This window comes from Aquarana catesbeiana, linkage group LG04 (genome assembly GCF_042186555.1).
Source record: "Aquarana catesbeiana isolate 2022-GZ linkage group LG04, ASM4218655v1, whole genome shotgun sequence".
In the NCBI taxonomy this organism is placed as follows: Eukaryota; Metazoa; Chordata; class Amphibia; order Anura; family Ranidae; genus Aquarana; species Aquarana catesbeiana.
The window spans coordinates 192,807,901-192,820,117 of record NC_133327.1 but is presented as its reverse complement, the minus strand read 5'-3'; the positions used below and the strand labels follow the sequence as shown (position 1 = coordinate 192,820,117).

Here is a 12,217-nt window from a genome sequence, read left to right as displayed (position 1 = left end):
AAAAGGTGCCCTGTCTGCAAAGAAAAATTAAGCGATGCTTGGACCAAAACGCTTTGTGCAGAGTGCATTACAAATTTGGTCAGAGAGGAGACTCCATCCGTTTGTGGCGACTTAGTGTCAACAATAAAGGATGAGCTCCGGGCCACCTTTCAAGCTTTTAGGTCAAACCTAAGAGAGGAGCCAGGTCCCTCTAGGGATCCTCTGGTTCCGCAGCCATCTTCAGAACCCCAGAGTGGTTCTCAAATAATTTTTGGGGGTCCGATATCCCAGGACGCTTCTCAAGGGTCCGTTTCCCTCGCTCCAGATGATACAGATTCTGAGGAGGAGGAAAATGAATCAGATACCGCTTCTAAATATAAATTGTCACTAGAAGAGGTGGGAGGACTCCTGAAAGTAATCCATGCCACTTTGGGGATAGAAGAGGAAAAGAAGGAACTCTCCCTGCATGACCGCATGTATGCTGGTTTAGGAGATTCAAAAGGCCGTTCTTTTCCAGTCCATTCAGTTATCACTGATATGATTAAAAAAGAGTGGCTGGAACCTGAGAAAAAGCATTTCTTTTCCCGGGCTCACAAGAAAAGATTTCCATTTGAAGAAAATCCAGATTCTATATGGAATAAGGTTCCAAAATTGGACTCTGCCTTTTCTCAGGTCTCTAAGTCTACGGACCTCGCCTTTGAGGATATGGGCACTCTGAAGGAGCCCATGGACAAAAGGATGGACCTGCTTCTTAAAAGAACCTGGCAGTCAGTAATGCACAATGTGAAACCAGCAATGGCAACAACCTGTGTTGCAAGGAACTTAGATCACTGGGTTAACCAGTTGAAAGCCCATGTCATAGCAGATTCCTCAAAACAGGAGATTCTAGACTCTTTTTCAACCCTGTCGGCAGCAATATCATATATTGCGGATGCGTCTGCGGAATCTATCCGCATGTCAGCAAGGTCAGCAGCTTTAACAAATTCTGCCAGAAGGGCCTTATGGCTGAAGACATGGCCAGGGGATGCTGCATCTAAAAATAGATTGTGTGGTATTCCGTTTGCAGGTGATCTGCTATTCGGTTCAGAGCTAGAGTCCATTCTTGACCGCACGGCAGATAAGAAAAAGTCGTTTCTGGTTAAGAAGAAACAGGTGCAAACCCGTAAGCGTTTCTTTCGGCCCCAAAAAAGTCAGCAGGAAGAAAAAACGCAGGGCAAGAGGAAGTCATGGTCTTCTCAGAAGCCCAAAGGTAGGGGTGGAGTGCTCTTCAATCCTCCTGCGGCCTCCGCAAAACCACAATGACTCCGTCAAGGTCGGGGGAAGACTCCAGGAGTTTCTTCCTCAGTGGAGAGCCATTTCCCCAAATCAATTTGTTGTAAAGATGCTCTCCCAGGGGTATGTGATAGAATTTACGGAAGAACCGCCAAGAAGATTCCTGGTGACAAACGTCCCAAGGGACGCAGTCAAGGCTCTTGCCATGAAGTCCCTAATTCAGGAACTGAAAAATCAGAGAGTCATTGTTCCGGTCTCAGCGGGGGAGTTCTTCCAAGGGGTTCTACTCACATGTCTTTCTGGTTCAGAAACCTTCAGGAAAGTTCCGTCTTATCCTGAATCTCAAAATGCTGAACAAATCGGTAGAATACAGAAGGTTTCGGATGGATTAATATTTTCAGTAAGAAACCTCCTGTATCAAGGGTGCTATATGGCATCAATAGATTTACAAGATGCCTACCTCCACATTCCTATTGCCGCCAGGTCGCAGAAATATCTGAGGTTAGCACTGAAAGAAGGGAAGAAGGTGGTACATCTGCAATTCAGAGCACTCCCGTTTGGTCTGTCATCATCCCCAAGGGTCTTCACGAAAATAATGGCCGAAGCTCTGGCGCCTCTGCGTCTAGAGGGGATCTCAGTTATTCCTTATCTGGACGACCTGCTGTTTTTTGCCCAACCCAGAGAAGGTCTTCAAGAAAACTTGCTCAGAGCCCGGGTTCATCTAGAATCCATGGGGTGGATTTTAAACCTTCAAAAATCAAATCTGATTCCCTCACAGGAAGTGTTGTTCCTGGGTTTCCGTATCAACTCTTTAGAACAAAAAATTTTTCTTCCAGAGGAAAAACAGAAAAAATTGGTACAAGTGGTGTCATTGCTACAGTCCAATCAAGTTCTGTCCATCAGGAAGGTTATGTCAGCATTGGGAACCCTGACCTCTTCCATTCCGGCCATCCAGTGGGCAAAGCTCCATTTCAGACCTCTGCAAAGTTTCCTGTTAAAAACCTGGAATCACCAGCAGGATTCACTAGATTCATTAGTGAAGATCCCTACTTCAGTAAAAAGAAGTCTGTGGTGGTGGAAGAACCAGACAAGGTACTCAGAGGGGCTGTTATGGTCCTTCCCAACTCAGGTGAGGCTGACAACAGATGCCAGTTCCTGGGGTTGGGGGGCTCATATGAGCGGCCGGTGGGCCCAGGGCTCGTGGGACACAAGAGATGCGCTGAGGTCCTCAAATTGGAGGGAACTAAAAGCTATAGAAATGGCCTTACTGACCTTTGCGAAAGAAGTCCAGGGGCAACATACTCAGATCCTGTCAGACAACGCCACGGCGGTGGCTTACATAAACAGACAGGGGGGAACCAGAAGCAAAGTTCTGCAGAGCTTGGCAAAAGGCATTCTGAGTTGGGCAGAGCTCCATACTCTATCCTTATCCGCGGTCCATTTAAAAGGGACCCTAAACAGAGAAGCGGACTTCCTAAGCAGGAACCAGATCTTAGAGGCAGAGTGGCAATTGAATCCAGAAGTCTTCCAGTTAATAGTGCAGAAATGGGGGCGCCCAAGAGTGGATCTCTTTGCCACCCAGGAAAACTCGCAAATGTCTCGCTTCTTCTCCCTGAACAGGAACGAGGCATCACTGGGAGTGGATGCTCTGGCTCAAGATTGGAAGTTTCACCTCTGTTACGCATTCCCCCCGTTTCAGCTTATCCCTCGGGTCATAGCAAAAATCAGGAAGGAGGAGACAACAGTGATCCTCATCACTCCTTTCTGGCCAAAAAGGCCTTGGTTTTCATCCCTTCTTCAGATGCAACAAGAAACTTACTGGCACCTTCCGTTAAGAAAAGACCTTCTGTTACAAGGTCCTCTGTTTTACCAGGAAGTAGCAAAACTAAAGCTCACGGCCTGGCTACTGAGGAGCAGCTCTTGAAGAGGAAAGGTTTCTGGGATAGGTTGGTAGCTACCCTCCTATCCAGTAGAAAGAAGGTTACAAGAGCAATCTATTCCAAAGTCTGGAAAATCTTCAACTCCTGGTGCACAGGATCTGACAGATCTCCAAGACAAATTTCTTCTGTGCTTGAGTTTCTGCAAGAAGGGGCGGACAAGGGCTTAGCGGTCAGCACCCTCAAAGTTCAAGTTGCTGCGCTGGGGGTATTCCTGGAAAAATCCATTTCATCAGAACCCCTAGTAATAAGATTCTTCAAAGCTCTTACCCGGTCTAGATCAGTGGTAATCAAAAGCTGTCCAGCATGGGACTTATCGGTTGTTCTACAGGCCCTGACCAAGGAACCTTTTGAACCCATTAATTTAGCCTCCCTGAAATTGATTACTTTGAAAACAGTGTTTTTAGTGGCTGTTACAACAGCTCGAAGAGTTAGTGAGCTGCAAGCTTTATCAATCAGGGAGCCTTTCTTTTCCATTTTTTCAGACCGAATTGTTCTGAAGACGGATCCTAATTTTTTGCCGAAGGTCGCTTCGATCCAGAATCGAACTCAGGAAATAATACTTCCTACCTTTTGTTCTAATCCATCGGGTAAGAAGGAAGAAGAATTCCATACCCTGGATGTTAAAAGAGCAGTCTTGAGTTACTTGGAAAACACTAAAGACTTTAAATGTTCAGATGCTCTGTTTGTTTTATTTTCCGGTAATAAAAAAGGAAGACAAGCTTCTAGAGGAACCATTGCCAGATGGTTGAGAATGGCTATCTCAGAAGCCTATTCCCTTACAGGTCAAGAGAGTCCATTAAATGTCCGGGCTCATTCTACAAGAGCTTCGGCGGTGAGTTGGGCAGAAAAAGCTGGCGCCACCCCCGAACAAATCTGTAAGGCAGCTACTTGGACAAGTCTGACAACCTTTGCCTTCATTATAGGTTAGATCTCATGACAGCTGGGGACCAGGCTTTTGGAAGGAAAGTCTTACAGGCTGTTGTCCCACCCTAAATGGAGTAAGTCTCGATTATCCTCTCGGGTGCTGTCCTGAAAGACGTTTTGGAAAATTGCAAGTTAGACTTACCGGTAACTTGTTTTCCAATAGGCTTTCAGGACAGCAGTAACCCGCCCTTTGTTTATGCTAATGCTGTAATACTATGATATAACTGTCGCTTATGTGTTGCAGCTGGGGCTGGAGTTCTCTACAAACAACTGATGAGGCAACGTGGAGGATTCCAATTTAAAGACTTAATTGATGAGGTGTTTCCTGTGGGAGGAGGAGCCATGATCTCTCGGGTGCTGTCCTGAAAGCCTATTGGAAAACAAGTTACCGGTAAGTCTAACTTGCAATTTTCCTCACACAAGTGAGGCCCTCCTCCATTTCCTGCATTTTGCTGGCAGTCATGCAGCCAAAGGCCTCTTGAGGAGTGGGGGTGGCTCTGAGGGCCTCCTTAGCCTCCCGAATCAGCCCAAGCGCTGCCTCCTGCACATTACTCCCCTTCGTGGGCCTTTTGGTTGGAAGGCGGAGGGGAGGGACCTGGGATTCTGTCAGGCTACTACTGGGCCTGGCCACCTCCTGGCTGCCACTTACCCCCGCCACCTCCTGGCTGCCTCATTCCACAGCCTCCTCCTGGCTCACAGATTCCATGCCCTCCTCCTGGCTGAGTCTTTCCTGTGTATGAAAAAAAAACATAGTTTTAGTTTTTTGTTCACTCACACACAATTTTCAGCTCATGACTGTTGCAAATTGAATGTTAACAAATAGAAAAGACTATCATTCTGAGCCCAGCATTTTTCCTTCTTGTCCCAATCATTTGTGGCCACTACTGTCTATTGATATGTAAAACACTTTATTAAATCAGAAATTAATGATCAATAATAACATCTAGTTAACATCATTAATTTTATGACCAGAAATATGTTGAACAATGCTATTCCTGACTCAAGCCGGGCTCCTCCACTTCTTCTTCCTGGCTTGAAAGGCCCAGGTTGGACGTTGGAAGCCTCAGCTGGGTTGGAAGGAAGTATGGAAGGAAGAGTGGAAGGAAGAGTGGAGAGTGATTGCCTGACTTCAGTCTGGTCTGACAGAAACCGCGGTCTGTCATAGTACCACAGCCTGGGGACATAAATGGCATCTGCTGCAGCTCCTGATTTCCTGGAATCCTGGATCTTATTGCGCTCCCTATTATAAGTGCTCCTCAGGCCACCAATTTTGGCTTTTAAATAGGGGATGGTTGCAGTGGGGACCACCGGCTTCACCAACTCCAGCAGTTTCTCCAGCGCTGCCTGCCTCTTTTGTTTATGATTATAATGCAAATGTTTCACCTGCCACAGACAGGGCAGCTCCCTGTACTTGTCTATGAATAGGGGGAGGAAGTTGTGATCATTGAAGCCATCCATTTTCTCTGCAAGACACAACACAAGACAAACCCTAATGTCAGGCTAAACTCTCCTAATCTTGTCCCAATATAGGCCTCAATCTATAAGCAGTATAGACCACTGATGCCCTAAGTTCAAATTGTACCTTCGTTCTAACGATTGGCGCTTCCTCCTCTCACAGATCGTACGTATGACACACACGTGTTACGCTTTATAAACACTGCGCATGCCTGAAACTCCGCCCACACCTGACGTTCTTTCTAGTCTATTCCCTACCCTTTGTCTTTCGGCATAGTGGGAGAGCACATGGCGGAGAAAGAGCAAGTGCATACAGACAGCAGCAGCAACAACGAAAGCCCAGAGCCACGAACGTCCCCATCCCGGAGGAGATTTAAGGCCTCAAATATGTCCTTTGTAGAGATGGTGGAAGTCTGCACAGGAATTTTGGGGTATGGCAATCCAAGGATCAACTGAGGAAACGCTGGTCAATCCTGAAATTGAGGGAGCATGATCAGTACAGAAGAATCAAGTGAGTTATTCAAAAAAGTAAGTTGTTGTCGTGTGTTCCTTTTATTATTATTACTTGCATGCTGCTCCATGTGCTTTTCTTTACTGTTGTACAGTTTAAAATGGCAACTTTCAGGTTCGTGGGCGCAGTAATCGTTCTTAGTGAACATCATTCGTTCGCCCACTAATACAATGTTTTTGACAGATACAGGTTAACTACATTTGATCAGGCCTATGTGTATTAAAAGAAGTTTATGACATTGTTGTCTAGATGGGTTTGTACTAGAATGAAATGCAAACTTGATTCAGTGTAAGGAGAGGACACTCAGCAGCTGTTTACACATCTGGATACAGGAGCACTAGTGTGGGACACCAAAACAAACTTTTTAGGGTGTCCCATACAGGTGCTCCAGTGGATACTATGGGTGTCTCCATGTGTGAAAATTGTACAAAAAAGGTAAGTATTCCAGCTTTAGAAAGGGAAAAAAATAATGTCTTCAGCTTGGAACTCTGCCAAAGAAGACAATTGTACGACACTTCAAAGAAATGTTTCATATTACTATTTCTGGCCTCAAATATCTGTGTGCTAAGTATACCTTTTTTTTTAATTCACATAGGGGAGAAAAGACTCGGGACATCCGAGGACACCAGGGATCCCCCACCTCCAAAAGAAAAGCAAATCCCCACACCACAACCAGAAGATGTAGAGGAAGGAGAGGTTTATGAAGTGGGCGAAATAGTGACCACAACAGGTGAGTGTCTGAGACCACAGCTTCAGGTAATAAATGGACACCTGCATATTTATAATACATGGTGTGTTTTTTTATTTTAGGTGATGTGGATGTTGTGGAAGAAGATTCGCATTTCACAAGTACGAGTGCACACGTCCTCATCGGGGAGATCATGGTGTGCAATCGTGATTTACAAAAGATCAAGGAAGACATCAATGATATTGAAAAAAGACTCAAAAACATCATTGATGTTTTAGGCCGAATCTAAAAAACACCTAAAGTCTTACTTTTTTTTGTTATTTTTCACCAATTTTTTAAGTATCCTGAAAGCCAAATTTTGAAGATGCTGTCAACATGTGCTATCTACCATCACGGGATATCAATGTACGTGTTTGGTGGGTGCAACCTCTTCCTCGCAACTAAAGTAGCTGAGAGGAAGGGGTTGCACCATTGATCCCCCATGATGGGAGCTAGCACATGTTGACATTAGGCATAGGATCAGGAGGGAAATACCCATTTTGACTCTCAATTTGTGTGCATCTTCAAAATTTGGCTTTCATAGGGGTGACATCACCCCATCAGATGAAGGCAAGATCAACACAGTTTGGACATACTAATGTCTGATCTTGCGTTCATTTTTTCAAAGTTGAACTTTGAAAGTTCCTGAGTTGGGTATTGTTTTATGGTTTTAAACATGCCTATTTAACACAAAAAAGGCTATTTGTACTGTCTATAGCAAAAATGTTATTCCTAAAATATGTTGGTTTATTCAAAAACCCTTTTCTAACGCACATGTGAATGTGCACAGAGTAAAAATTTTAAGACTCAACAATGTGTGGCTTCTTCTTTCAATGCTCAATAGCAGTTTTTGGAGTAAGTTGTTGTTTACAGTGACAATGGGGGTTATTTCCTAAAAGCAAATTCACTTTGCACTCCAAGTGCACTTTTGCAGTGCACTTGGAGTGCAAAGTGGATTTTCCTTTAGTAAATAACTCCCACGGTGCTTTATAATTTGCCACAATCAGGCCATTTTCGTGACTCCCCAAAATTCAGTCATGGTGCTGAAAATGATGAATCTTTTTATCATTAATGCATTACATACATTAACAACAAAAACAAGGTATGTGTGTAGCAGACCCACAACATAATATTTTGCTGAAGAAGAGATTGTCACCTAATGTATCAAATAAATTACGTTTGCACTATTGAAGAAAGAAAAGAAAAGCCCATTGGAGAACCTAGGGGACAGCTAAAAGAAACACAAGCATTAAATCAAAGGAAATATTATTTCAATTTAACTAAAAAAAATATTTTTAAAATGTATCTTAAATATTGTCTGGCATGTCAATGGCCCCCTTTACCCACAAAGTACTCTAGATACTTTTTACGAATTTCGCAGGCGCTTTGGAGGGGCAAGCCAGGACGGCCAGCTTCAAGAGCCGTCAGATGTGTTGGATCCAGTAATAAGCCGGCCTCAGTCCCAACTGAGGCCACATAGTTTGATGCATTTTTTTCTCAAAAAGTTGTGTAATATGCAGCATGCAAGAACGATGTGATTGATTTTATATTCCGCCATGTTTATTGCAGTGAGGAATAGGCGGAACCGGCTGGCCATTATCCCGAAAGCGTTCTCCACCACTCTTCTGGCTCTGGCCAGCAGGTAGTTAAAAACCCTCTGGTCCGGGGTGAAGGTCCTCATCGGGAACGGCCGCATCAGGTGATCACCCAGTCCCAACGCTTCATCAGCGACAAAGATGAACGGGAGTCCTTCCAGGTTCTCTTCAGCAGGTGGCAATGCCAAGCCGCCATTCTGGAGCAGTCTGTAAAATTCGGTCTGGACGATGACTCCACCATCCGACATCCGGCCATTGTTCCCCATGTCCACATAGAGAAACTCATATGTCACTGAAACCACCGCCAACATCACAATACTATTAAACCCCCTATAGTTGTAATAGTATGGCCCTGAGTTGGGGGGTGGGACTATGTGGACGTGTTTCCCATCAATTGCCTCTCCGCAGTTGGGAAAGTCTCATCGCTGGGCAAATTGGGAAGCCACAGTCTGCCATTCCTGTGGAGTTGAAGGAAACTGTCGAGTCAAACAAGAAAAAAAAAATAGTAATTTTGCACATAACATTGCAAGCAGATTAGACACAAACTTCTTGGCCAACATCAGTATTAACATTTATTTTAAGGAGTATTTAAAGACAAAAGTATAAGGTCCATTTATCAGATTCCTCACCCCCTCTGATGGCCCATTGTAAAAATTTTAGGGGGGGGGGGGGATGTTTTGGACAGGTAACCCTCTCCACTTCATAAATAATGTGTGTTACTTTGAAGAAGAGTCATAAAATAAAAATCTTCCACACTGTCCAAATTGAAGCACTTTTTGACATTCTGCAATTACCTATCAAGATAATAGGAGAACAAAACTTGAAACAGTACCATTTGAAAGTATTCAGGCAGGCCCTTTCACTACATGCTTTGGTGAATTCATCCATAAATATGAACACAAAAGAGGTAGGGATAGTGTGTATGGGTTTGGCAAAGTCAGCAGATAGAGGATTGGTATCGGTTGACTTAGCGGTTGGGGGGAGGGAGGGTTTCAAATGATTTTGGGACCCCAAAAAAAAGCTTCTTGCACTCTGCATGAATTTAAGCACACAAATAACATTTAAACACATTTAGTGGGTGTTTAGGGTAAAGCAGTACTATGGAGCTGACAAAATACATTGTTAAGTGACTAGGCTAGGTGTGTATGGGCCCAGGATAGCACGCTGGAAGGTTAGTGAAGGCAAATATGCATTAAGGACAAAAAAGGAAGTTAAAAACTTCCAGCATGCATGAGGACAAAGAGGACATTCACAGCATATTACAATCATGGTAACTAGGGAATGATGAAAGAAATACAATACATTAGCAAACATTAAATACATAGAATGTGATGTTAAATGAGAAATCTTACCTTAATATAGTCCTTCTGCAGGACCTGAATGATGGCAGAACAGGTCTCTGGAGTAATGATCCCCAGAGTCTGTGGGGAGATGTCTGTGGAGAACTTGATGTCCTGCAGACTTCTCCCCATCGCCAGGTACTGCAACGTGGCGACTAGCCTCTGTTCGGGAGTGATGGCTTGCCACATGCAGGTGTCCTGCTTGGTAATATAAGGGGACAGCAAAGCCAACAGACGGTGAACAACGGGGTCCGTCATCCGGAGATAATTCCTGAAATCATCAGGATTATTCTCCTGGATCTCCCGCAACAAAGGCATGTGCGAGAATTGGTCACGCTGGAGTAACCGCGTTTTTGACGTTCGGAATTTCCAAAAAGATTTGTGTGACCGTTTGTATGCAAGACAAGTTTAAGCCAACATCCGTCAGAAAAAATTCATGGACTTTGTTGTCGGAATGTCCGATGTCCGATCGTGTGTACGCAACATAAGACTTACCATACCTGCAAAGCAAATACAATAAAACATAGTAAAAATAAAACATTTTTTAATGCAATCTGTGCATAAAAAATATATGCTGAAGCATGGGGGCATACGCCCCTAATGTTAGGAGCAAATTGCTCCTCAACCCTTGCCCCCATGCTTCAGCATATATGCTCTTTTTTTAAACTGTGGTGGTTAAATCAGCTCCGACAGCGCTGGAGTCACGGCTTTATGTATCGTGGGAGCAAACGCTGTTGCTGTCAAGATAAATAAACCCATGCTGCAGCTGAATGGCGTACCTGCTAAGCAAATGATGGTTAACAATAAAACAAACATTACAGTATAACATACCATACCTGCAAAGCAAATACAATAAAACATAGTAAAAATAAAACAGAGAGAGAACAATAGATATAGAACAATAGTGAGCGGACAGTAGAGAGCGAACATAAGAGAGAGAACAATAAAGAGAGAGAAGAAAAATACAACCACAACTATTTTTTGCTTTTTTATTTTTTTGTGTGTGTGTGTTTTTTTTTCCACTTTTTTTACTTTTATAAAAACTGTAAAAAAAACTATAAACTGAACGTTGCAGATTAGGGTCTCTCAAAATGTGATGGCCATCACATCTTTCGAGACCCTGTGTACGTGTGCCTATGACTGTGTGGCGCTGTACCCTATGCTAATACTCAACTAGTGTGTGATAGCGTTTAAAACAGTCACCGACAGGAGGGACAATAAAAGCGGGTGTCACGCCTAAATCTGCGCTTTCTACAGACATCTTCTTTTGGGGGTTTCTTTGGGTATGGGTACCAGAGAGGACATGCGGAAAATGCCCTTTCATGCAGCCGGCTTACTGCATTTGGATTGGGAAGTTGGGCTAGAGCACCGACTGGAAACAGAAGGGCTCTGATGATCTCTTCCTGGAATTTAAGGAAGGATCCAGTTCGTCCTGAAGCTTTGTATAGCACAAAAGCATTCAGCAAAGCCAATTGAAACAAATAAATAGACACTTTTTTGTACCAACGTCTGGCCTTACGGGCAATTAGGTATGGCGCCAACAACTGGTCATTGAGGTCCACCCCTCCCATATTAAGGTTATATTCGTGGACACAGAGGGGTTTCTCCACAACACCAGTCGCCGTAAGAATTTGGACCGTCGGGTCTGCATGAAGGGAGGACAGAAGGAAAACATTCTTATTATCCCTCCGCTTCACAGCAAGCAAATTATTATTTCTCAAGCAGGCTCTCTCCCCCAGCCTAAGATGGGAATCTACAAGCCGCTGGGGTAAGCCCCGGCGATTAGATTACACGGTGCCACATGCGCCAATTTGATGATGAAACAAGTGACTAAAAAGTGGCACAAGTAATAATTGTCCACATACAAGTGGTATCCCTTTCCGAATAAGGGTGACACCAAGTCCCACGCAATATTACCAGCGCTCCCTATGTAGTCAGGGCAGTTCTCCGGCTCTACGTAACCATCTCTTCCCTTGTAAACCATAAAACTATATGTATAGCCTGTGGTCCTGTCACAGAGCTTATACATCTTGACCCTGTATCTGGCACGCTTGCTGGGAAGATACTGTTTGAATGACAAGCGGCCAGAAAACGTAATCAGGGACTCATCAACGCAGACAACTTGATGGGGAGTAAACAAGGCTGCAAAACGTTGGTTGAAGTGGTTTACGAGGGGTCAAATTTTGTAGAGCCGATCAAATTCAGGGTCACCCCGAGGATGACAGAGTTCATTATCGTTGAAATGCATGAACCGCAAGATCTGCTCGTATCGTGCCCTGGTTATGGAGGCAGAGAACACGGCATATGGTTAATTGGGTCAGTGGACCAATATGACCGCAACTCACTCTTATTAGTTACGCCCATGAGGAGGGATAGGCCCAGGAAGGTCTTAAATTCAGAGACCGTAATTGGTCTCCAATCTCTGGCAAGGGTCAGCTGGGGATTAGCGGCGATGAATTGACCAACATATAAAT

General features: G+C 44.2%; 2 protein-coding genes across 2 annotated transcripts in view; both read left to right on the top strand.

Moving 5' to 3' along the window:
* The window catches only part of AADAC (arylacetamide deacetylase), a 101,391-nt gene that overhangs the window by 37,583 nt on the left and 51,591 nt on the right, over positions 1-12,217 (top strand). The gene's annotated exons all lie outside the window — the stretch shown is intronic.
* On the top strand, positions 1,939-7,231 carry LOC141139685 (uncharacterized). The gene is made up of 2 exons (XM_073626055.1): positions 1,939-6,811; positions 6,892-7,231. The coding sequence occupies exon 1, from the start codon at positions 2,362-2,364 to the stop codon at positions 4,117-4,119; it is 1,758 nt and encodes a 585-aa protein (XP_073482156.1). The 5' UTR covers positions 1,939-2,361; the 3' UTR covers positions 4,120-6,811; positions 6,892-7,231.

Excerpts from the sequence above, each read along its gene's own strand:
- LOC141139685 (XM_073626055.1), top strand. The coding sequence starts at position 2,362 with ATGGTCCTTCCCAACTCAGGTGAGGCTGACAACAGATGCCAGTTCCTG.